General features: G+C 40.0%; 1 protein-coding gene across 5 annotated transcripts in view; it reads right to left on the minus strand.

Moving 5' to 3' along the window:
• STXBP6 (syntaxin binding protein 6) overlaps nt 1-27,252 on the minus strand; it is a 244,524-nt gene that overhangs the window by 22,960 nt on the left and 194,312 nt on the right. For all 5 annotated transcript variants that reach the window (XM_042989483.1, XM_042989481.1, XM_042989482.1 and 2 more), the window contains 2 exons: nt 26,334-26,464; nt 25,237-25,402 (listed from right to left, as the gene is read on the minus strand). In XM_042989483.1, coding sequence (XP_042845417.1) covers nt 25,237-25,402; nt 26,334-26,464 — 297 coding nt within the window. The remainder of the gene's footprint in view (nt 1-25,236; nt 25,403-26,333; nt 26,465-27,252) is intronic.

Genomic DNA, 27,252 nt, shown 5'->3' on the forward strand with positions numbered 1-27,252 from the left:
GTATTTGACATACAATGTTATATTCCTTTCAGGCATACAACATAGTGATTCAACAATTCTATACATTACTCAGTGCTCACCACAATAAGTACAGTCACCATCAGTCACCATCCAACAGTATTATAAAACACCAACATTTCAATCCATATTAACCAGATACAAATCGAAGGAAAGAATGCTCAATCAACTGTGGACCTGAATGTTCACTATCAAAGTCACAAGTGCAAATGCAACCCATTTTCATTTATACTATGAAACCATGATTTATACTATGGACGATGATTTGCTAAGTGCCTACCACATGCCAGGAACTTGTGCTAAATGCTTTATATCTACTATCCTATCCATCTTAATGGATACCCTTTAAGAATACACCCTATTATTCCTCTCCTAAAACTGATGACTCAGAAACTCACCTACGATGATTCTGCTAGTCATGACAGAATTTTGATTTGAAATTCAGGTCTAGTTGACTACAAAATCACTATTCTTTTTAGTACCGTGAGTTTCTGAAGTCTCTGAATGGTATACCTTGTGAGGTGAAATGTACCAAGAGTGGATTTTCATCTGTCCCAGCTTGTTGTTACATAGTTATACCTAGGATAAGAGAATGGCATTCCCATGATGTCTGTGTAATTCACATTATATGATGTCTCTTCCTACCCAACAGCTTGACAACTAAGCCATAGTTTCTCCTCCAGGAATCAGGTAATGACTCCCTGAGGCTGAGTGCTATCCCATAGCATCCCTCGCATTTCTCTAATGAAGCTTTTACTATAATGCACCAAAACTATTGGTCTGTTTATCTGTGTACCTCATTAAACTAGGAGCCTCTTGATCACAGGGCAGCCCCTTTATTTTTTAGCATCTCCAGGCATGATGTTTATCACTTAGTAGGTGTTCAATAGATGCTTGTTGAATGAATAGTACACTGATAAAGAATGGAGGATGTTTTTGGTTTTATAAAGATGTGATGAAGTTACTATTTATGCCTAAAACTTTTTTTGCATTGGCATTCATCTTGGGTCGTGTTATTCTAATTAGCACACAGAAAGGATCAACTTCCGGACATACTGAAAGAAAATTCCAATTATACACCATTTTTCTAAATTGTTGGGGGTTTGAAAAACAAATCTGTCAAAGATATAAACATGTACAAAATACAAGTTCAGGATATTTGATTAATGTGGAAAATTTTAGTTTCTATAGAAATAGCACTATTTCCAAAAATTGTTATGATGCTGGTGGGAATAAGATGACACACGAAGTGAGTGAAAACCAAAACAGATTTTGCTTCTTCCTGTGTTTACTCTACTTAGAATATGAAGGAAGGCCTGTTTTTCACACCTCCTCTGTTTAAATACCACACTTTTAAAAAGGATTAAGCATTGAAAACTCAATTTGGAAGAACAAACTTTGAGTATATTCCATCCTGAGCCAACATACAGGTTAAAATGTTCACAGAATCACATATAAAATATGAAGGTTTCTGTCAATTTAAAAATATTTTTGTATTTCATTCATTGGGTTTTCCAAGTGGCAATATAAACCATTTACTTCTTGTGGGAGGGATTCTTATTTATTGGGCAATGAATAATCCTGACTTTTTTTTTTTTTTTGGTGACTCTTAAGAGAGTGATATAGACGCTAATGCTCCTTGGAATTTATAGGGGGGAGAGATCACACAGTGCTGAAGAAATAATGGTGATCTGGTGAGGGTGGGACTGATGAAAAGAATGAGGTGACTACTGAGTAGACTGTTGCAAATATTCCAGGAGAAGTTTACAAAAATCTCAGCTAAAATGGGGAAGATGGGAATGAAAAAGCCAAGTTTCAAGAGACATCAAGGGAACACTTTAGCTTGGGTGAGGGAGAAGGGCTTAAGATGATTTATTTGCAGACAACATATGATGGATTTCTAAAGAGAAGAGAGAGTCTTTGGGTGATTTGAAATTATGAAATTCAAAAAATTATTCTTAAGCGTTTTTCTCCACGATAGGAACAAAGGGTTTGGTGGAAGTAATGGCAGGTGTTCACAAAATTGTGTTTCCTGTTTCTTCTTCGTGGATACATAGAAAGCATCTATCTTCTAGCCTTTCTTGCAGTTAGTTTGGTAATATGGTCAGTGGGCTGTAAGCAGAGGCAATGAGTGTCACTTCTGTGCTGAGTTCTGCCCTGGGTGGCCTTCCAGCTTTCTTTTCCCTTATGGAGTTTGACTCTAAAGTGCCTCTTGAAATAGAGGATCAACAAGATATGAGCAAATTGGGTCCCTGAGTCACCAATTAGAAGCTGCTCTAGAGAGGCATTGAATTCACAGACCTTGCTGGAGTGACAGTGTCTCATTTGTTAAGCCTCTGAGAGTCTGAGGTGTGTTAGTTACTGCAGCATAACCAAGCGTTGTTCTGACTAATAAAAGGGATGATGTTCACATATGCAACCTATTCTGAGGAAAGTGCCCAGATTTAGAAGACCTTGAAAATGTTTTCTTTAACTAAAATAAATCAAGTCAATGATACTATTTTTGTGTATGAGGGTGAGAGGAGTGGAATTCATAAATGCATTGTATAAGCATGTACTGAATGAAGTCAGCCCCTTTAGGGCTTTTAAATTATTGTTTTAGAAGAAAACATGAACAGAGTATTTGTTTAGCTCAGGTTGCTGTAACAAAAATACCATAAACTGGGTGGCTAAGCAATAAAAATTTACCTCTCACAATTCTGGAGGCTGGGAAGTCTGAAACCAGGGGGTCAGCCTGGTTGAGTTCTGGTGAGAGTTCTCTTCTTGGGAAGCAGACGGCCATCTTCTTGCTATATCCTCACATGGCACAGAGCAAACTCTTCTGAGAAGGATGCTGATCGCATCACAAAGTCTCTATTCTCATGATCTAATCACCTCCCAAAGGCCCCCACTTCCTAATCTAATCCCACTGGAGGTTGGGGTTTCAACAGGAGTTATGGGGAACAGAAGCATGCTGTCCATAACATTATCTAATTAAAAAACACTAAATTTTATTTTTAGAAAGTTTTTTTTCAGTTCTACACTAAGAACAAAAAAAGTAGATGTTATTGCAAGATATGCATTAACAAAGCTAACTTACGGTTTAAAATATGAAAGCATAGACTTTATAGATTCATATACTAACATAAATACTGTTATTAAAAATCTCACTTTCTGCCTTGACCGTGTAACTGTAGCTGCTCCAAGTAACAACATCCATAGTGTCATTTTTCTCTCTTGTGCAGTGTGGATGCAAATGCCCATTCCCTAGTTGCCTTCTAATTAAAAGTGTACCCACTGGCAAACTCAAAAAACATGGCAGCCAGGTAAGAAATACTGTGTTGTACAAGTGAGACCACATATTGCATTCATCATGACTATCGCCTCCACTCTTCACTTCTACCTGGGAAAGCCCACAGCAGTCCCCTTGCTTACCTTTTAGTAAGTGACAACCTCGAATATATGTATGAAATCATACCCTAACTTTGCTCTCCGATGAGTTTTAATAAGATGATTGGCAACATGCCTTTAATATTGGTATCATTCAATTCAGTACAGAAAGGGGCTTTGTAAAACAAAGTATTTATTTTGCACTGAAGATCTGCTCAAAATTCTTTTTTTTGATGAAATTTATTGTCAAATTGGTTTCCATACAACACCCAGTGCTCATCCCAACAGGTGCCCTCCTCAAGCCCATCATCACCCACTTTCCCCTCCCTTCCACCCCCATCAACCCTCAGTTTATTCTCAGTCTTTAAGAGTCTCTTATGGTTTGCCTCCTTCCCTCTGTAACTTTTTTCCCCCCTTCCCCTCCCCCATGGTCTTCTGTCAAGTTTTTCAGGATCCACAAAGAGTGAAAACATACGGTATCTGTCTTTCTCTGTATGACTTATTTCACTTGATCTGCTCAAAATTCTGAAGGTAAATAGCATTTTGAAAACTCACAACTCAGAAATGAAAGCTAATAACCAGTCAAAAGGGTATCCATTAACTGACCTGCTGAGTTTCCCTTATAATAGTTCTTGTAATGGGGAAGAAGTAGGGTGGAGGTATGGCTAAAGGTCAACGAGTGAAAACGGAAGATGAATGGGAAAAAGTATTTTTCTTAATTCTTTAAGTCTTTAGAAAAAAAAATCTATCTTCAAGTCAAATCTTACGAGTCTAATTAAGCACTTTCACTGTAAGAAGAAGCTATAATTAAAGCTTTACCAGCTGCAAGCTGAATGTTTTAACATTGTCATCATATTGGCATTAGTTTGACAAAATGTAGTAATCTTTCCTTTTGTGGATTAGAAGACATCGAGAACATGCATATTTTAATTCGTATGTTAGCTGATATGGACATAATTATTAAAGGTTACAGGGAATATATGGCATGACAATTTTTTCTATTCCTTCTTTTGTAGGTAATTGAATGCTTTGCTTATTTTGAATAAAGAGTAACTTGACACAAATGATCTAAAACAAGGAGATGAAACAGGAGGGAAGCTGGAAAATAGGAAAAACATCCTAAGCTCTGGAGAACATAGAGGAATTTAGTATTCTTAAAGATAAAAAGCAGCCTGCGAACTACCCAAATCTTAGAGGCCACCAGACCCTTATAATGTTAAATAGTTTAAAAATTTTAAGTTAAAAATTATTTGAATGTATGCTTTTGGAGGAAAGCAGACTATCACCTCTTTCCGTTTAAGCTCAGGAACAGAGATGCACATACATTAGGTGGAGTCTGATATTTTATCACTAACAGTACTTTCTAGCGGCATAATCACATGCTAAGTTCTCCCACACATACACTTTGGTTAAAAGCAAGACAAAAAGGCAGCAAAAGTTCTTTTGTGGCTTTGGGGGTGCTGGGCAGGAGGCACTGCGTGAGCAGGTTGGAAGTGTCAGTCCCCAGGACTTTGGGGCTGAGTCCAAGTAGAATGAATACCTACCAGCACAGTCCCCCAGAGTTCTCCATGGGGACTTGTGCTCATTTCAGTGAGAGCTAGCATAGAACTTATCTGTAAAATTAAGTACAAAGACACCAAGTAAGGAGGAAACATACTGCCATTAATCAAAGAGGTCTAGGCTACTGCTCTAACATGACTAGCTGTCAATGAGCGTCTTTACCTAGGACTTCCCTACCCGTGGGGTCTGCCAGAAACACTAGGCCACCTCTAGGGAGTGCAGGCATTAGAGATGAGCGGGTGGGCTGAGGGTGTCTGGAAACAGGAAGAAAAAAGGAAGAGCAACAGCTAATGATCTCTTGGGGTTTGGCAACCAAAAATAATCTTTCTTATTACATTCTGATCAAAGATCTGGACTTGGTTTTCCAACTGAGAGCTTCACTGCCTGTTCAAATGAGGATCACCCATATTTGTTGTGGTCTGTAGTCATGGAATCGAGCAGGATGTCTGCTACGCTGGTGGGTTTGGTTACTCTGAGAAGCTAGAAACCTGCTGCTCCCAGATTCCTCCTTACCAGCTAATGGCACACATGCCCATCGAGCCCCAGAGCTCCTGAGAGGGGAGAGCATAAAGCCCAAAGGACGTCTATTCTTTTGCCATCACTCTGGCAAATGGCAACTGAGGAGGTGCCTTACTTAGAGAAGTGGCAATATGAGCTCCGTGCTGTAGCTTCACTTGTCTTTCTCTGCAGCTATCTTCACGGACTCCGTTCCTAAGAAAAGACTTGAGAAAATCATCCAGTGCTGGTGGAGGGTCACCGTATGGCAGTGGCTGAGACAGAATTTCTTCTGGTTGACCTTAACTCTTTAAAAGCTAACTTTGGCTGACTAAGCCTGTATCAAGGTAAGCTTCTGTTTTCTGTTCATTTTTAAAGATTTGAAGATGTAATAAACAAAAACAAAAACAAAAACATATCTGTAGGATGGATTTTTAGAAAATACATTTACTAATAAACTGAAGGAAAAAAAAGGCCAATATATTTGAGGGCCCTTCCATGTCTTACGATAAAATACCTAGCATCGAATTCCTTCCAGAAGTATACTGAGGGGGAAAAAGTGAGTTTGAACATAAACACATACATAGACAACTCAAATGCCCTCCCTTATTTAGTTCCTAGTACTTCATTCCCATTTTAAAACTCCCAACACTTAAGTACTGATGCCTTCTATAGGCTGTGATGAAAAAGTGAGTCCAAAGAAGATGAAACAAAAACATCTAACAAGAAAAGAAAAAGACAGCCCAGATCATCTAAGTCCAACAGGCTTTGAAAAAGAAGGTTGAAAACATTACAGAGATCTCTCTTCTCAACTGGGAACCTGGCCAAGCAACCCCACAGGGACTTGAGTTCTATGATTATGAGTGAAAGTTGCATTGTCTGTCCCTGTCTGCCCTCCTTCTGTTCTGTTCTCTAATTTTAGACATATTGGCCTGGACAACATCCCTTAACAAAAGGATCGGCAGTTAGTCCTAAAACTGACATTTGCCAAACTAAGGGAAAGGAGTGGGATTACCTAGCATCTCATTTTAGGTTAATGGCTTTTTATATAATGACAAAAAAATTATGGGAGATGGGAACTACATCATTACCCATTTCTAATTATATTACACTCTATACTTTCAAAGTACACTAAAGTCCATTATTAAACGTACCTAAAAATGCTGTTTCTGACCAGTGAAAGACCTAGGGAAAAGCTATTACTCTAGGGCAGGAGTCAGCAAACTGTTTCTGTAAAGGAGCAAATAGGAAATATTTTAGGCTTTTTGAGCCATAATGTTTCTGGCACAACTACTCAACTCTGTGGTTGTATCATAAACGCAGCCATAGGCAAAATATAAAAGAACAGGAGTGGTTGTGTTTCAATAAAACTTTATTTATATACAAAAATCTGTATATGGCCTGAGAGCTGCAGTCTGTGAGCCTCTGCTCTAGGGTCATAATTAATAACTTATCACAACTGGCTTGTACCCGCACACAACCAATTTATTGAACACATGGTGTTGATCTACCTTAAATAACTAACCATGGGCAAAAGATAATTTTGCTCACGATCTAAATAAATCAAAACTTGGAATATATGATCTATACCCTGGGTTTTATGCCCTGCTCCCAACCCCCTCAAAAAAAAAAAATCAATGTTTGGCTCTATGTTTAAAGAATCACATTTCCTGAGAAGGTGACTATTTTTAAACATGTAAGAAGTGTGGTACTCATATCTATGGTGTGACTTGTAATTCTTGAAAAATAAAAAGTACTAGTAGTTAATGCATACTGAATCCTTTGTGCCTGACACTATTCATCATGTTCTACAAGAATTAACTAATTACTCTTCACAACAATTTTGTGAGGTAGGTACTATTATTATCCACACTTCACAGATGGGGAAACTGAGGGCCAGATAAATAATTTGGACAAGATCCTCAGTCTAGTAAGTGAGAGAGAAAGGATTCAAACCCAGCCATTCTTGCTCTCGAATCTGTGATCATAATCACTAATTTTCAGAGAGGAAGAAGAAAAGGAAGGCAAGTCAGTGCTCCGCCCTAGGAATTCTACCTCATAGATAAATGCCTAGCCTGCCAGGCTCTTTATCATGTAGTGGATAGCGTGCTAATGTTTTGCCTGTATTGTTATTGAATCCTACCCACAGTGTTATATGGGGAGAACTGTTAACTTATTTTACAAAAACGGAAGCCATGACTTAGGAAGGTTATGAATTGTGCGAGGACACATATGTAGTAAGTAATGGAACCACCTATGCCGGTTTGGTTGGGATCACCATTTTGAAAACAAGGTGATCACTTGCTAAGCAGACATTTGCAGAAGGTTCACATTACCGAGGAGGGAACAGGATCACATTCCCAGGAACATACAGGGTTATGTATGTGACAGAGGCCTCTTGAGCGTAACTTTACTTCTCTCAAATGAGATCTGTACCACAGGGTTGTGTAGAATCAGTTTCTTTCTTCCCCCATCAACAGATTGATTCCTGCAAACATGGCTTTGACTGTGTGATTCTTTGTTCAGCTCTTTGCCCGTCTGTCTAGGCATCATGCCAAATGGAGTCCATCAAACTCCCAGAGCTTTCCTGGCATTTGCTCATTGTTTCAAAGAAGGGATTATTGGATCCAAAGGGATTACTTTGAATCATTTCATTCTGCTGGCTTTTGGCTCTGTCTGAGACTACAGCTATGAGAACTCTCTCTTGAGATCTACCTTGACCTTTACTGTGTTTGTCGGCCCTTCCCCACATCTATGGGTTTGTTATGAGAGACAGGTATGCATCCCATCCGAGACAGTTTGCATTCCTACATTCTCCTAGATTTTGAATAATGTTCAAAAGAAGAGTAGAAAACACCTTTTATATTCTGTCAACTTAAAACCAGAAGTCTCCCATCCAAGTAGTAACCAGGCCTGACCCTGCTTGGGAAAACCAGAAGTCTAACCAATGCAACTATGATTTTTTTCCTATCAAAGTTGAATTAACTCAGTAATTCTCTCACAGAACAGACAGCAGTACAGCTATCCACTGAACACACAGCATATATTTTGTTAATTATGTCTAGAATTTTAGCTCCAGTTTAAGGAAATATCCAAGGTAACTTAAAAATAATCATCAGGTAATTAAGTTTGGCAATGTGTTTTTATCACATTTGTGATCACTGTTGTTTCTTAAACTCTAGTCTTCCCCCTTTGGGTTCATCTTGCTTCATGTTCAAGTGCTTCATTTAGTAGCTCTTTCAGCAAGGGTCGGGAGGTGGCAAATAATCTTTGTCTGAAAAGATCTCTTTTCCTCTTACTTCTGTATTACAGTCTAGCTGGGTATGGAATTCCAGATTGACATTTATTTATTGACTTCTGGCATCTCTTGTTGCTGATGACAAGTCATCAGTTTGTCTTTCCCTTGTAGGAAACTTTTGGTTTTAGTATCTTTTAAGATTTTCTCTTTGTTCTCAATGTTTTGCTGCTTCATCCTATTTTTGTCTAGGTACAGCTTTAATTTTCAGCTGTGGCACTTGGAGGTATTCTCATCTGAGTCTTCAAGCCTCTCAGTCTATCTTCCAGGTACAGCTGCTCCTTCATATTCTTTATCTCTCTGTACTATATTATGGGTGAATTTCTCATTCTCTTACAGTTAATTTCTGTTTTTGACTATGCCCAGTCTAGAGTTTATTCTATCAACTGAATGTATTTCAAAGATAATATTTTTTTCACTTCCAAAGTTATTTTCCCCTCTAGTTATCTCATCTTTTCTTATAGTTTTGGTTTTGTTTTGTAACATCTTGTTCTTTTTTCTGATTCCTTCCTCTTTCTTTTGAATATCATAAACATAGTTATTTTAAAGTCACTTTCGAATTGTCCTGTTATTTTCATTTCATTTAGAATGACTTCAACTGCCAACTATTTTGTTTTATTTTTTGGTTGTATCATATATTGTAGAACTTTGGTGTGTAAATTCTTCTCAAGTGTGAAATTTTAATTTCTTCTCCTCTCACTGCCTTGGCCCCTTCTCCCCACATATAGTTTTACTGTTTCCCCTACCAGCTCCTGAGGCAACCAGAACTTCAGCTGATGGTCTGAAGCTCCTGTCCTGGGTGCCATTCTGGATATCCTGGAGCCGGTCCCAAGCTAGTGGGTGGCTGGCCGCAGGTCTTGGGTGGGAAGCAAAGTTTGTTCTTTTTTTGCCTCTCTAGGAATGCAGATTCTGATAAATCACTGCCCCAGGGAAAGTTGGTCACAGCTTGTTTGTAGACTTATTGCTTGGGCAGAGAAGCCTTGGTTCCAGGCAGTGAATGTGGCTCTGGTCTCCTACTTTGTCTGGGGTACATGGTTACAGCACAGAATCCAAACTATTCTCTCCAGACCTGTAGCCCAGCACACCAGCAGCTTCCTACCTGCTAATTCTGAGACTCTGTGTATTTCTGACTTTGCAGCTATTCATCTTTTTTTTTTTTTTCAAAGTGGCTATTTCTTTTTAATCTCCTCTATTTCGTATGTGGCGGTGCTGAAGGAGCCTCAAAATGTGAATTTACAATGTCAAACTGCACCAATGTTCTATTTTTAAGACTTTTCTTTTTTATCAGTGTAACAATCCAAAAAACCCTACAATGTTCAGTAGTGATACTACTTATCTTTCCCTTTGTTGTTTTCACCAGCAAACAAAGAAAAAGCTGATCATGTTTTACTGACAGATTCTCTTATTTACCTATGCCTGGCTAATTGAAATAAATGGCCCCAAATGATTAGTTTCAATTTTTTTTTTTTTTTTTAACAGGGAAAACAAATGGGTTGAGAAGCACCAGCAGTTCAGTGGTTCTGTCTACTATTATCCGTATTAGAACTTAAAACTCCCGTGTTTTTTAAACCTAATCTTAAGCAGAAAGAAATCCAGCTATTTGTATATGCATCTCAGCTTTTCAGGGATGAAGGTACAAAGTCGAAGTCGCCTAAAAGAGGGGATTCATAATTTTGGAACTATTTTCTTAATCGTCACTGAAGAAAGCTTTAAAATCTTCTTCCAAGTCTTTTATTTCCCCAAAGAAGATTACACATATTTCATTTTTGAAGGCTGCCATATCTAGGACTCCATCTTGATCACCCATGCATGTTGCTGGCCTAACAGTGTTTATTATGCCAGAGTTGAAGAACAAGTATTTATTATGAATAAGAGCTGAATATAAGTGTGTCACACTTTATACAGCATATATATTCCTGAAAATTTATGTATAACTTGGCTTAACAAATCATACTGCATTTTCCTTCTGAAGTATAATGTAATTTCAAAGACACATTTTCCTAGAGGAAAAGAAAATACGATCTGGGACACTGTAAGAAAGCGCAGTCCTGGGAGAGTAAACTTAATAGTCAAACACTTAACTGGAAAATAATAGTGATAAAGCAATGAATACCATAATTCAAATGTTATACTGAAAATACAACATCACCCGATCACCCAATGTCAAAAATTATAGTAACTGCCAATAAGTGAAAACAGAATCTAGTTGGAGGAACACTCAGAACTTGGAGACAAAAACGTGCATCGGTGATAGCTGCTTGGTGAGTTTTTCTACTTTTTTCTCTCTAATGGGGAAGATTTTAGAGCTAGCCCCTAGGTTCAAATCCTGACTTCTCTTTGTGGTCTATGTGGCTTTGGACAAGTTTCCTTGCCTCTCTGTAACCTCTCTGACACCCAGTTTCTTCAACTGTAAAGTGAGGATAACAATAATTACGTGTTAGAGGTAATATGAATGAAAAAAATTGCTTGGCATATAGTAGGAACTCAGTATGGGGACTATCAGTGTTGTCATCACTAGCTGGCTTTTTCTTTTTTTTCCTGGAAGATAAGAAAAAAGCAGACACAGGGGCGCCTGGGTGGCTCAGTCAGTTGAGTGTCTGACTTTGGCTCAGGTCATGATCTCATGGTTTGTGAGTTCGAGCCCCACGTTGGGCTCACTGCTGTCAGCAGAGCCTAGTTCAGATCCTCTGTCCCCTTCTCTCTGCCCCTCCCTTGTGCACACTTTCTCTCTCAAAAATAAACAAACATTAAAAAAAAGAAAAATGCAAATATAAAACATAGAACGGCACCTCTACCATATCTGACATAAGGATGCTCTGTATTTTCACTCTCTCCTCTGTGTCTGACTGAAATTCAGATTCCATATTAATTTCCCTTAACAGGATGGAAGGCAACACAACAGGAAGGCAAGATTAAAAGAAAATATTAACTGTAACATATTAATATACTTATTTTTTAAACTTTTTTTTAAACGTGTATTCATTTTTGAGAGACAGAGAGAGGCAGAGTGTGAGTGGGGGAGGAGCAGAGAGAGAGGGAGTGACAGAATCCGAAGCAGGCTGCAGGCTCCAAGCTGTCAGCATAGAGCCCGACGCGGGACTTGAACTCACGGACCGCGAGATCATGACCTAAGCTGAAGTCGGACACTTAACCAACTGAGCCACCCAGGTTACCCTAACAAGTTAATATAATTATTAATTATAACAGCCACCACTACATTCCATAGTACTCCCTATGCACCGTGTTAAATATTTCATACATCATTTTATTCAATCTTTACAACAACCTTATGGAGTAAGCAGTATTAATACTGTTTAAGAAAAGGAAGTCAGACTTACAGTTTAACTTATCCACAGATGGTAAGTGACCGACCAGAAATTCACACCCAGATCTGTGCAAGGTAATTTTCTGTTTGGTGTGTATCACACCACACCAGAACAAGGCTTAAGAGACACCACAACATACTCTAGGGACGCCTGGCTGGCTCAGTAGGTTAAGCATCCAACTTTTTCGATTTCAGCTCAGGTCACGATCTCACAGTTCGTGAGATTGAGCCCTGTGTGGGGCTCTGCACTGACAGCGTGGGGCCTGCGTGGGATTCTCTCTCCCCCTTTCTGTCTCAGCCCCTCCCCTCCCCTCACTGTCTCTCTCTCAAAATAAATAAACATTAAAAAAAAATAGAAATACCACAACAGGAAAAGAAGTACATACCCTAAGCAATACAGAAAAATGTTGAAATGACATGGTAGCTATATTTTAGGTGCTCATGTTAAATCACTTCTAAATGTATGCTGAATTAAAGAGATAAATCCAAGCAGCTAATTTGAACTTGTCTGTAATGAGTACATGTTAAATAAACTTGACCTTGACATTTTGCATCAAAGCTGAAAAAAGAATTGTCAGTCTCTTAAGAGGACTACCACCAAGTTTTTTTTTTTTTTTTTTTTTTTTTTACAAGTAGGGCATTAGAGTCATTATCTGAGGAGACAGGAATGGAAATATCAAGGAAAAGGATGATTTTAAACAAAATCAAATGACCTACAATATCTTCATCATCACAAGGTTTAAACAGTAAGACTTCCTAGAAACTTGTAAAGAACCTACATAATGATTAAGGAAAAACAAATTCCGTAAGTAAAGAGAAAGAGCCAAGGTATAAATATCCTAGCTGGCAAAATGGGGAACTTCTTGATAATGTGGGACATGGCAAGTCCTTACAGCCACTTAAATACTGGGTGTTTCATAACATGTTCATAACATGTTTAGGTGTTCTAAATTTTATATTTTAAGATACTCAATGTCTTAAATCATAATAGATAAGTACAAGTAAAATAGTCTATAGGACGTATTTAAAACTATATTGTATGAAAGGAATAAAATTAAATGTAGGACAGCAGTCCTCAGTAGTGTACATTATAGCTTTTAGAATTGTTTAGGAAAATGGTGTGGCAGGTAGAATAATGGCTTCTCGAAGATGCCTACACCCAAATTCCTGGAAACTATGAATGTCACCTTACATGGTGAAAGGGATTTTGCAGATATGATTAAGTTAAGGATATTCAGATGCAATGATTATCCTGAATTATCTGGGTGGAATGAATATAATAATCAGGGTTCTTACAAGACTGAGGCAAGAGTGTATGAACCAGAGAGAGAGGCTCGAAGATGCTATGCTGGGGACTTTGAAGATGGAAGAAGGGCCATGCCCCACGGAACACAAACAGCCTCTAGAAGGTGGAGTAGGCAAGGAAATCCTTCCCTAGGGCCTCCAGAAGCAACACAGCCCTACTGACCCATTCTAGACTTTTGATTCCCAGAACTGTAAGATAATAAATTCGTGTTGTTTTAAGCCACTAACTTGGTGATCATTTGCTGCAGTATCAGTGGGAAACTAACACAAATGACCAAGAGGGTAAACCTACTGTGGCTAGAAAAATTAAAATACACATGAACTCTGTGGTGAGTATTTGCTTTTAAATGATGCAGGCCTTTAAAAAATAATGATGTATTCTCTTATGCAATTTTAAGTCAAAAGCTTAAAGAAAACACACAAGGAGAATACACTGACCCCATAAAATAATTGTAAAAGTGGTTTTCCTCTCCTTTACCTAGTGTCTAAAAAGTGCTAACATTTGTAGACACCAACTAGCAGTGCAAGCTCTTGGCTTTATCACAGATATGTGATCCACTCTGACCTTGTGAAACCACCTTTTCCCCCCCACTAACTCTCAACCTCTTATAATGGGAACTGGGAAGATGATCAATAAAATCAACCAACTGTGAAAATAAGGCCCATAGGACGGAGTGAAACACTGATGGAGAGAATAATATATAATAGTATAAATAATCACAAGGAGATTAGCTCTTGTGCAATATTTACATGTGACTCAAGGAATGGTCCTGACTTTGATCCATCATATTCTGTCCTGTTTAATTCTCCTTGTTGCAAAGGGGCATAAAGATGATCCTGACTGGAATGTTCTCAATCAGATTCAATGAGGAACATATTGATCCCACTTGAAAGTTCTTTTCTATGGGGCATAGTAGTATGAGTAATTATGATAATTACTTTTACATTTTCTCAAAATATAAAAAATCAGTTTCTGCTCAGACATCTAAACTCAGAAACACTCTGAATCTTCCTTACTGACATTTTGGCATGGGCCACTAATTTACATAAAAGCAAATAGTTTCTTTCCCACTAATAGTATCCACTGAGTCTCAAATGCATGTGCACACATGTGTGTGAGCACACATGCACACACACAGTCACCTCACAGTTTAACCACTCAAATGTTTGTCAGAGGAAATAAATCCCTAAGCCAAGAAAGACTTGTCCTCATTCCCCCCCCCCCCAAAACATGTGTTTTTACCCCAGTATAATGATATGCTTATTTTCTTGCTTTACTGTCAGTCATATATTGTAATTGACATGCTTATGCTTTATGTGCTGTCATAGTTAGAAAGTTGTGAAACATATTCTTCCCCTTTCACAGGTATGACCCACTGAATGGCTCCTAGAACCTACAGCAGCATCACCTTTGGATGCCATACTCATATAGGGCTGGAACAAAAACCAAACCAACCAACAGTGAAGCCAGGGTCACTCTGCATGCTTGTATACTTGACAATGAGCGAGGGCTACAGACAGGCAGCATGATGGATAAAGGGGAGCCACAACTTGTAGGCAAGCCACAGGGTTTGTCAAGGGATCTTTGACAGACCAGTCACTTCCATTACTAAGAAAACCATTAGACTGGTCAGAGAGGAGGCTAACTTTCATAAGTAGTAGCTTCCTGTTACACTTCTTTATTCTACGTCTGACTCTTGAGACAGTAGAGCTTTTTGCTCTTCTCCATCAGTGGGAGCCTTTGTTCTGCTGGGTACTTCCAAGAGTCTATGGCAGGCTCCTTTTATTCTTGACAGCAAACCAACTCTTTAAAATCAAGCCAAAGACATTCAGATTGATGACTGGCCTTTCTTCCCTAGGCAAAATTATCCAGGAATCTCATGTTCGATTATAGAAGTGCTTTAGTGGAATTTCTATACTTACCAGTAATTATAATTTGCATTTTTATAGTATTATTCTCTGGAGAAGAGCCACAATAAGTCAGACTTCCTCTAAGTTCTTCTAATAGTCCTTCTTTAGCAGTCTGCTCATATTTTTCTGTTTGTATATCTGAATGGCTAACCTAACATAATCCCTTTGAGGGAGATCTCCATTTCAAATTGTCTTCAGGTCCTAATAACTGGCCATCTTAAAGTTTATGTGTCTCCACTGCAATAAACTTATTCTGACTTATTCTGTTTTCCATATTTGTTATGGTGGCCAGAAACTGAGGGGGTGAGGGGTGGTCCATACCCGTGAAGGTTGCCAGATAAAATATAGGACATGCATGCAATATTTGGGACATACTGATCCAAAAAAAGTACCCACTGTTTATCTGAAATTCATATTGAATGAGCATCTTCTATTTTTGTTTCCTAAATCAGGCAACCCTAGTGCTCTTGCTTCTTGCAGAACATCTACTGAATCTAATCTTGGGTAGGCACATTGCAAGCAAAAGGGTGAGAAGCGGGTGGTCTGAAATCTCTAACTTCAGATTTACACCAGTGTCTAAATTTCCGGTAACTGCCTTTGCTAAATCTAGTGATTTAGATTTACTTTAGTGATCAGAAACAAGGCAGAACTTTTTAGAAACTTAGGATATAATGTGGGCTGGGGGGAAAAAGCCATTCCATTTACCTCTTCACTGCAGGTTTGAGAAATGTCAATTTCCTGTATAGTTTTTCCCAGCTACTATGCAGAAGCTCCTCACCTTTATTCCAGGAATGAAATAGGACGATGGCCTTGAGCCTTGAAGATGACATTCTGATCTGCTGTCCACAAGGTGTGTGCTCTGAGGGGTATCCCCAGAAGGAGGGATGAATTTAGCAATCATGAAATGATCATTCTTAGAGTCAGGCCAGTTACTGAATTGCAGCTTCTCTTCACTAAAATTCCACGTTAGTTTTAGTACCTGACATGTCTACTGTACAGCAAGGCAACAACTTTTGAATGCCAGCTGAGGGGAGTTTTTATTGGTCTATGGGAAGCAAGATAAGTAAGAACAATGTGCTAAGGTTTTCCTAAAGGTAAACTGTTCTAGTTTAAGGAGTAGCTCTTTATTTCTGGAGAGTGAGTTCTTTCAATCTTTTCATGTTAAAGTAAACTTTCTTGTATGAAATTATGGTGATACTGGATATGAAGACTCAAAAACTGTCCTTACATAGAAAAGTGACTGGCACTTGTCTTTAAATCTGAAAGTATGGGCATCATGTAGCACACTTTTTAGGTCTGTTTCAGAAATACCACTTCTTGTCTAACGCTGTTAAATAATTTTACATCTGATTCATGTATCCCCCTTTTTGGCTGGAGAAAGAGAATTGGACTCAAAGAAATATTTTAGGCTAACAATATACTGGTGGAAAAGGAATATTTCTATTCTCTTATAAAGTTCAGAAAACATGTTTCAGGTTTTTTCTTTCCTACAGGAGGATCTGAATTATTTGCCCTGATCTCTGGCACAGCATTACTCGCTATTTTAAACATCGTTGTTTTGGTAAGTCAGTAGTCACATATGCACTCTATAAATGTCAGACATAAAATGCAACACATTCAGCATTTGATAAACCATGGCAAACAACTTAGCACTCCAGGCATTTGAAATGTCCATAACATAGCTCAGCTCATTCCCACTTGGAACAAAGAAATTGCTATTTTTTTTTTGCTATTCTTTGGGCCAACGTGGAGTAGGAAAGCACAAGAAAATGTCCTTGCTTCTTTCACAAGAAAGGGCTTTTGATAAATATCACAAAAGAAATCATGTAATATTATGAATACACAAATCACAATTTCCAAGGTTTTTTGTTTTTTTTTTTTCATAGACTATTCAGACATGTCCTGGTACTTTGCAAAAACCCCGTTTGGTTGACCATTTTAAAGTTCATTTTAATCCTCACACCATCCCTTCAAGGTCTCTGTTACTCTTCACGATACAGAAGAGCATAGGGAGGTTGAGTGTAAGTTAAGTGGCTTACAGGAAGTTGCAAAGTTAATGCGTGATGCCACCAAAGACAGGGATAAATGGAGTCTGCTCTATGTCGCTCTATTACTATATCAAGTTGTGTAGATGTGACCTCTGGTTGATTCTGAAAGTAAGAATGGCTCTAATCCACTGCAGGTTATTTAACCATGGGATAGACAAAATATGTTCATGATCCTTGTCAAGCCAGTAAATGATACCTTGGATCACACCCTTGGTTTGCTTCAAGATTTTGATGGAGACGCATGATTCAAAAGTATGTAATACATGAAGTCACTCTTGGCTCAGGAAGACTGACCACAGCCCACCAGCTGATTCACTGTGTGCCTGAGAGTTGCTTACAGGCAAAGAGTGATGAAAAACAAGAAAATCACATCTGTGACCCAGTTTTTCTTTAGTTTTTCTTTAGTTACTAGTCATTTGTAACATCATGCACAGAATTGCATAGAACCTAAGGAAGGAGTCCTTGGTTACTTCAATGTTCTCACTTAAAATAAAAACATCTGCTTCTGATTTACCTCCTGGGAACAAGATGAGGTTGAATGATCCACTCAGAAAATATAAGAAAGCTCATAAATCACCCAACATAATAACTGGCAATGTTGTCCTAAATTGAAACAATAAATACATAAAAGATCCAGATCCAGAAACCTCTCAGGGCTTCTGCTAGAATGTCCTGCTCCTAATGGTGCTTGGCCAATGTCGGATGGTTACGTCTGTGAGTCATGTAGCATCATGAACATCTAACTTGTTTGATGCAGTAGTTACAGTGGTAGGATCTCAATAACCAAAACAAATAGAAAACCCTAGCTGGGCTTTCCCAACCGTATAATTTAAATATTGGTACTGTTGTGGTGCCTGCGTGGCTCAGTCAGTTGAGCATCTGACTTTGGCTCAGGTGGGTTTTGTGGTTCGTGGGTTTGAGCCCCGCATCAGGCTTTGTGCTGACAGCTCAGAGCCTGGAGCCTGCTTCAGATTCTATATCTCCTTCTCTCTTTCTGCCCCTCCCCTGCCCGTGCTCTGTCTCTCTCTGTGTCTCAGCAATAAATAAATATTAGACATTTTTTAAAAAACTATTTGTACTGTTATTTTTATTGATGCATTTTTTTTTGTTTCTAGTCTTAGTTTCTTACTCTCTCCAAAAAAGTGTCTATAAGCTGAGTCTCTGATGAAATACCATGCTGTCTAGGAAAATGAGGAGGATGGAGTAATGGAAGATTGGTTGATAAATCTGTGTGTGTACAGGATTGATATAATTAACAGTCATTTACAGAGATCTTTCAAACAGAATTTTAAATTCGGTCATAAATACCTTGTTAAATCGGCACGATCTCGTCTTCTACTTAGCTGAATCAATATAAGGAAAAGAAGATGTGCTTATTAAGTGACTTGAAAGTCATGGCCTGCATTGAATGGATGGGGAATGAGGGACAGGCCTTGATGGAGGCACTAACTCCATTCCTTAAGAGCTGTGGATCCGGGTGCTCCTTATAAATCATTTTCCTTGTTTGGGCCAGGGCAGAGGAGAAGTGAAGTTTGTTATTTTGTATTTCTTCAACAGTGACAAAGAAAGCCACTGAAGGAACTCTGACAGGGATTCCTGTTGATTTAAAGAACTATAAGGAACACTTTATCGCTGTCAAAACAGTGTGTCACTGAACAGCCTGGCTGTCTCCTCTGTTCCGCATCCGGGTGGTGGCATTAAGCAGCAGCAATATGGTGGTTTTAACACAATTTAACTTGGTACATGAATGATAATCTCTAATGTATGTGTGTATGTGTGTGTATCCCCCAGCATATTAAGGCTGAAGCAGTGGGCAAAATTACACATTAATCTAGTCTTGAGAAAGAAACAATTCATTGTAATGTGGCGCTGGCTGGAGCATGTGTAGGAGCGCGAGGTTCACATCCCACAGAGCCATTATTCAGTGGCAGAAAACATCCCATCATAGAGAAGAAATATAAGAATTATGGAAAATGTTACAGATTCCCTTGAAGTAGTATATTAATATATTGGGATTAAGAATGACCATACTGGGGCACCTGGGTGGCTCAGTTGGTTAAGTGTCCGACTCTCGGTTTCAGCTCAGGTCATGATCTTACGGTTTCGTGAGTTTGAGCCCCGCGTTGGGCTCTGTGCTGACAATGCAGAACCTGCTTGGGATTCTCTGTCTGCCCGCTCATACTGTCTCTCTCTCTCTCAAAATAAATGATCTTAAAACAAATTAAAAAAGAAAGAATGACCATATTGATCACTGTTTTTCCCATTAAAACCCCATTAGGAGGTACACATGTGCTCTTTTAAGAAGTTACTTGTTATTCCACCTTACATATGCCCATGCCTAGAGCACTTGCAAGGTGAAATATTCACAACCTTCACCCAGGGATGACCCTGCATTATTTGGAAGAAAAGTACAATGCAAAGTCACACTTCAAACCCTGAGAGTCTATTCCATCCCAGGGGAATCCAGCGTAAAGCCATTAGGTGTTTCCTTTAGCATACCAATCAGCAAGGGAAATGAGGGCAAGCCTGCTATGAAGGAGACATCAGAGACATCTGTGTCCCTGGAATTCTAATAGAGCTCAGAAGTCTGGGCTTGATACCATCATTTGAAGGGCTGTGCATACGAAAGCAACACTTAAGAAATTTCCTTTGGTGATGATGAAAATATACAGCATTTCAAAATAGGCTGCTTTGTGGAAAAACAATCTGCCACATTCCAAAATCTGAACATAGCCAACATTGGAATGAAACTCTCTAGATTAACTGTTGCAGTAAGAGAGAGCTCATTTCACCCTGCCCCTGTCTGGCTGGCAACTGCTATCCATCCTTTACAATGCAGCTCAGCAATCACCTTGGTGTTATTGAACTGTTTATTATCTATTTACACCTGTTGTCTCCCCAGAACAGTAAGCAAAGTCAGCAAGGTATCTACGTTGTTGTTGGGTCTCTCCAGCTAGCTCAGTGCCTGACAGATAGGTGGTGCTGAGTGAATGCTTGTGAAATCAACGAGGACACATGCGAAACTTGGCTGCAAACAGCATAGGAGGGTCCACTGAAGGAGGAGCCATACAAAACAGGTGAAAGAACAAGAGGTAATTGTGTGGGTTAGCCAAGGCTGTTTGGGTTGAGTTCAAGAAAATGCTAGGACGTGCTTCAGTCTGTACAGAAGCTTGCCTTGAAGAATAAATCATTTTTTTCCAGAAAGTAATTTATAACACTTATTGAAGAAAACAGGTTTGCAAAGAATCTACGTTGTGGTTCTAACACAGAAGTTGTTCAATACCACTACAGATTTCCATAGCCCACAGCATTAGGCATAAGAATAATAGGGTGATAGTAATCGCTAAGAAAGGTCGGAGTAAATAAAAGAGCAATGGAGAGCCATGTGGGATTTACAAAGGAAAATAAAGAAAGCAATACAACAAAGTTCCCAATGGGACCTTGACTTAATATGACATTCCCACTGTCTACACTGATACTACTATTTGGGAGCAGACCACGTTTCATTGAAATGAATTAGCTGAAAGGAAGTCTCTCCTCTGGAATCCAAAGGTCTACACATATGATTAACACCTTGGAGGCATCTTTGAAGTGCAAATGTGTTACCACACACATAACAGTGTATCATCTCTGCCTACGATAAACAGAGAGAGAGACAAAAAAATCTAGCATCTCAGAAATGAACCCGAGGTTCACTTTCAGGGCCCCTTTCATTCATGACGCCATGTCATATTTTAGTAGAAAGACTGGCTTCATGCCTCTGCCTTCAGTCTGGTTAAATCTAGGTTTCTTGGTAGCTTAGGGATCCAGCAACTAAATGAACGGCTTTGTATCTTTGAAAGGTGACCAACCTTTAATGAATTAAATGAGAGGTAGAGTGGAAGTTAGGAATGACCAAGCCTGGAGGACTTGGTTCCAGCTTCCAGGTCTTCCTACTATCCAGGGAAGAGAAGATGGCTGCCAAGATGCTGACAGAGGCAAGAGAAGAAACCAATGCTTCCTCTCTTCACACCTGCTTACAGCATCCTGCCCTCTTTCCGTTTATGATGGCCTTCACTCAGCCCTACAGACTGTACATGTGTGTCCTGGGTTCTGTAACCAGCATCAGAAGATCAAAGCTTCCCAGTCCGTCCTCTGGAGATGGAATATCATGTTTGCAGGAGAGAGTTTCAACCATGTCAAAGAATCCGTCTCTGTGTAACTGATTTTCCCCGAGGGAAAGGGAAAAACATGGCCATGTGGGGTATATACCATCAGTAACTACAGAGAAGAACTGCATGGAATTGTAGATATTTAAAATGATGATCCTGTCTGAACTGGTATTAAAGAATGTGCGGTTCAGTGGGAGTCAGGCGGACTTGCTTCCAGTACTGGGACCTCAGTAACGTGATTCAAAATCACTGGTCCTCAGCTTTCCCAATGACAGGGTTAGGCCAGATGCAGAGTACCTGAGAGGTCCAGGGAATGGCCAGAGCTCCATCATCTTTCCCAGCCACCAAAATAGTTCATCTCTTTATTATGTTGAAACATGAATAATAGCAGATGAACAAAACCGAAATCAAAAACAACCAAAGAGCAAGGTGGTTTTAAAGATCCCTGATAACTCCATCATTCTTAGGACCAAGAGGGGGGAAAAAAAAAAGCTTAAGACTTCCTATCTTAATTGCATACCAATGATAAGACAAGGAAAAGAGTTAAAAGTATCTATAATCTCTGGCCCTCTCCCCTTATCTCCCTTTGTTAAAACCTAGGGATGTGCTGGCTAATTATTTTCTCCAAATTCCTACCTAACTTCAAGGGCACCATTCATAGAAAAGACAATGTCACTGTGTCCCCTGGGGTATGGCACTCAGTGGCCCTGGGGAAGATAAATTTAGAGTGGAGAGGGCCTGTGTTTGAATCTCACCTCTGCCACTTACTAGCTATATGACCCCTGGCAAGCTATTTGATGATCTCTCTGATCCTATTTCCTTCTCTGTAAAGCAGAGATAATAAATTCGATTTCCAAAGCTACTGTAAAAGGCTAAATGAGATAACATATGTAAACAATCTGGTGTAGGGCAGCATACCAACGCTGATATTAGTTCTTTAAAATCACAAAATCTGTGACATTTCACAGTTCTGATAACAACCGGTTCTCGGATGTGTGACCCATACGGTGAGGACAGACCAAAGGATACTGTGGAATTGAAACAGATTTCATCTGCTGAAGATAGGGTAGGTATCCCCAAAGTTAAAGGGGTCAGAATGTTGTGACCCAAGAACTATGCGCGTTTTAAGTCTGAACTGTGGTAAGTGGCAGAAAGGAAGACTAATTGGTATGCTAATTAACTAGGGTATGTTGGTACGGCTGTTACCAAGGACAAGCAACAAGAAGACGAGGTGCACACGTGAAGGATCTATGTGCTGCCAACAAATTACATGTGCTTAACTCAAACTTTTTTGCCTTCCTTAGGAATCTAAGACCCGTCAATATTTAACTGTGCCAAGTCTTTTATTTGACTTGTAATTAAGAAGTGATTAATCTACACAATAAAGCTGGAACTTAAGCATTATCGATTCTCTAAATATTAAAACTGAAGTGGACTGTAGATATCTAATCCAACCTCCACAAGTCACACCAGCGAAAAGTGAGGTCTAAGGAAGACAAGACACCAGTGAAAAGTGAGGTCGACGGTCTCAAAAGGCAGAGCCAGTTCTGGCACTTGGTCTCATTCACTTAGTCTTCTTCTTACTACAGGAAATCAATCTGCGGCTTTATCCAACACACAACAACTTAACATTGGATATATGGATTCCTGTCTCAACTCTACAGACTTTGGGATCCACAGGGCACTGGAAGACCTCTGAAGGGCTGAGCCAATGACTGACAGAAGCGGCTGAGTGGGACTGTGTCGGAAGGTCTGAGGACATTCAAGAAGGTAATGAAGGGCTTACAGAAAGGCTGTTAGGGATCTGCCAGTCTGGAATATGGGTGGTGAAACTGGGGTCCATTAAGGAACCAAACGATTTTCTATATCTAGGACAGAGCACAGTGACCAGCACATAGTACAGCACATAGCACGTACTTAGTGCTTACTTGTTGTATAATTGGATGATGAACCAGGAATGGATGAATGAATGAATGAATGCATGCCTGCATGAAAGGAACTGTATTGAGAGAAGAAATGAGAGCCTCAGAGAGGCAACAGAGAGGAGGGACCACCTAGTGAGAGGAGGCAGAGAAGAGCTACCAAAGTTCCCCTCAACCTTAGCAGGAAGGACGAGACGCGTTTCTCTCGCAAGGACAGTGGAGGGAGCGCGGCTGTGGCCCTCCTGCTTCCGACTCACATTTCCCTTCTGAGGAAATGTGGTAGTTCCCATGGCACCGCTTCTGCTTCTGGCCACTCTGCTCTCAGGACGGAACGAGCAGAAGTGGAATGCGTGAGGGGAGTCTATCTCCAAGGGCAACAGAAATGTCAAACCCATAATGTCACATTATTTTCAGAGGAGACTCTGCGTAAGTGCTATCCAGGCATCTACTGACCATACGGACACCGATGGAAAAATTCTTCCTAGTAGGAACTTGACATCAAGAAACCAATCTGATTCTAGGATAGCAGATAAAATCCTACCCAGTGAAGAATGAGGGAAAGCTGGGATTTCCCAGTCAATTCTCCAGTCACTGAAAAAGTCAGTCATCTGTGGCCATGAACCCAGGGCGCTCTCACCTGCCACATCTGTTAAAGCTGGGCTTTGCAGGTGGGATTCACGTGAAGAGTACTGGTGGCCCAGACATGAGAGCAGTATCTCATTCTATTTTCTAAACAGTAAGAGGTCAGCGTCACATGTTGTCTTTCAACATCCACATCTCACAGTTTTTACTTCTGTACACAGGATGGGGCTGCTTTGAAGAAAATAGGCACTACTCATCACCTCTGATATTTTTCTAGGACTAAATGGAAAAGCTATAATAGAATACTGCATCAACGCCTAAGGAAGACCTTTCTAGGTTCTTATGACGTAAGCAACTCACTGTGTGAGATCTGCCCCCACGACATCTAGCAGACCAAGGGCAGAATGGCAGTATGCACACATTAGGTGTGTGGGCAGACTAATGGGTTCTGTGCCGTGTTCATATGAAAGATATGTACAGCCCGAGGAGGAGACGTAGTGTCTACGACGTGACCTTCATTTGACATTTGATTAAGATAAAGTTGGGGCACAAAAAACTTTTTTCTTCAAAACCCGGAGAACAGGTCAGTGAAGAGAGCAATGATATAAACTTCCTTCCTCAGCTCACAGAGTGACTGGCAAGGCTTTTTGAGAATATTTTTAGCACAGTTTCAATTCCCTAAAAAGCAATGCCACCTAAAAGAAATGTGTTAAGCACCCTCTAAATGTTTCTCATTAAGTTGCCAACACTGGTACTCACCCCTTAAGTCTGGCTTACAGTGCTCAGCCTAACTCCCCTTTGTGTGACATTCGAGGAATAAATGTGAGACTAGCTGCTATTTGAAAGAAAGAGATTATATGTGTCAGAATCTACATGTTAATATTTGGAGAATATCTTGAGACATAATAGGAAAAAGCAGCCTAGAAAACGGCGCTCTGCAATGAATTTATAGAAATGGTAGTCAAGAAACCCAAACTGAAAGGTTTTCCTAATGAGGGGACAGGTTTGTTCTTATAGCATAACTAATCTTAGCTAAGTGGCTAATTCTTCCCAAAAGACCAGATTTGGTTAAGAATGAAAACATTCCACTGTGTCTAGACTTAGCATACAATGAACTCCCTAGACTGGTTTTCATGCTGTCCAGCTCTGAGTATCCTGATTCTTTTTTTGCCTTTATGTTGCCGACACCTACCTTTTCATGTGAAAGCGAGTCTGAGGAAACGGGGTGGCCAAAGCCGTATGAATGTCCACTCACCTCCCATGAGTTTGGACTGGCAGTTAATAAACTCGGGCTTCCTGTCCGTGAGGTACCTCTGGCAGGTATGGTGGAGGATCTGGAAGAAGGTGCATTTTTCTGAAGCTGTGCTGGCCACCCACTGGTCAAATGCATTTTCAAACAACAGATCAAATTCTGCAGAATCCTGGAAAAGACAGTGAAATAAGTGCCGATCTCAACCTAGAAAAACTGCGGCTTCCAGCTTACCCCTGACAAAAGGCTCACAAAAGCTGAAACACCTTTCGAAACTTTGGTCTTAATCACAAGGCTCATCTTTATTCGCACCCAGGTGCATGGAAAGAAAGTTCACCTTTCTCTGTTTATCAAGCAAACCCCAGATCTTGCAGTATTTATAGATGTCCCTAGGAAGCTATGCTCACAGAAGCCCCAACAGCTTACTACACACTGACCTGGCACAATTTAGACTAGATACTGCCTTCCCGATGACCCGGAAAAGGTCACATTCTTGGCAGTGAAACCCATGAATCTTGTCCCTAACCTTTGGTAAGGAAAAGATTCTCCCTTATTATTTTAGCATATAGTGACAATTTACATTTTATTTCTCCTCATTACCGAGGTTTTATACAGTGAGTATGTGTGAACAAAAGGGAAGGTACTTAAATAAACAGCTCTACCTTAAAATGTTTCTCATATTAAATCCAATAGAATCCTAATACATAATTTGTAAGGTGCCATCTATTTATTTGCTCGCTCGGCTAATAAATCTCATCACTGGTGATATAACGAGATACGTGAAGCCTTGATGAACATGCGTTTTTCGTATTGGTAACCATGGACATGATATCTGAACTCTGCTCTTTGCACTTGGCTGATAAACCTACTACAGGAGCCAGCACTTCTTCAGCGTGCATCCCCTTACGTTTCTGCATCACACATGATGAAAAGACTTAGAGTTCCCCATAAGAGCATAGAAATAAGAAAGTCTTAGCCATGTAACTGAAACAGAGAAATAGCTTCGCTAAAGAGGACTCAGACAACCACCACCACTGCCAAGGTCAGCGAGGGAGTCATCGTGTGAAGAGAATACCTTCGCTCAACACCAGACATTCACTCACCCGATTAGGATCGATGCCATTAACCTGGCGAAGCTGCTCAAGCATCCACTGTGACCTCCGCACGAATGACGTGGAGCCTTCAAACTGTTTGACCTTCGTGATGGACGCCTGTGTGGGTTTCTTGTTTGTCACTGCCAAGAGAAACCACTCAGATTAGTGGGTGTGCAGGTTGGTTGGTTTTCATCTTAGATTTACATGTGTACACACACAAAAACACACAGAATATGAATACATGTGCCTTTTATTTTCTAAGAGAGAGAGAGAGAGAGAGAGAGAGAGAGAGAGAGAGAGAGAAAGTGAGGGGGGAGAGGGGCAGAGGGAGAGAGAGAATCTCAAGCAGGCTCCTTGCTCAGCGCAGAGCCCGATGTGCGGCCTGATCCCACGACCCTGGGTTCATGACCTGAGCTGAGATCAAAAGTCAGACACGCAACTGACAGCTACCCAAGAGCCCCTGAATACATATGCCTCTGATGAGGGGTGAACTCAAAAGAAACAGAAGTGCTAGTCTCCACTCTCAAGCGATTGCAGAATAATTATAATTTTAAGGGCTGCTTCATTTCTGTCTTCATTCATTCAAACTGAACACGCCTCAATCAGGTAACACCGGGCACTTCTAATGGAGGCTACAAGAACATGGTGACCAACTGCACGGAAAGAAGCATACAGGGTTGACAGGTGTCAGGGAGAGGTCACTAGGAAAGGCTGGATTTTAAAGGAAGTGGATGTTACTGGCTCCCCTAGTGAACTGCAATGTATATACCTAGCGTGGTATTTGAATGTAAACATACCGGGCTTCCATGGTAAGAGAGGGAATATTTAAAACATTATTTGGCTTTAAAATATTGTCCAGTTTGAATCTAGCTTGCATCTCTTTATGCCTGCGTTTGGCATTCACATACCCGCCTGCCCCACATTCCTG

The sequence above is a fragment of the Panthera tigris genome, chromosome B3 (genome assembly GCF_018350195.1).
Source record: "Panthera tigris isolate Pti1 chromosome B3, P.tigris_Pti1_mat1.1, whole genome shotgun sequence".
Classification (NCBI taxonomy): domain Eukaryota; kingdom Metazoa; phylum Chordata; class Mammalia; order Carnivora; family Felidae; genus Panthera; species Panthera tigris.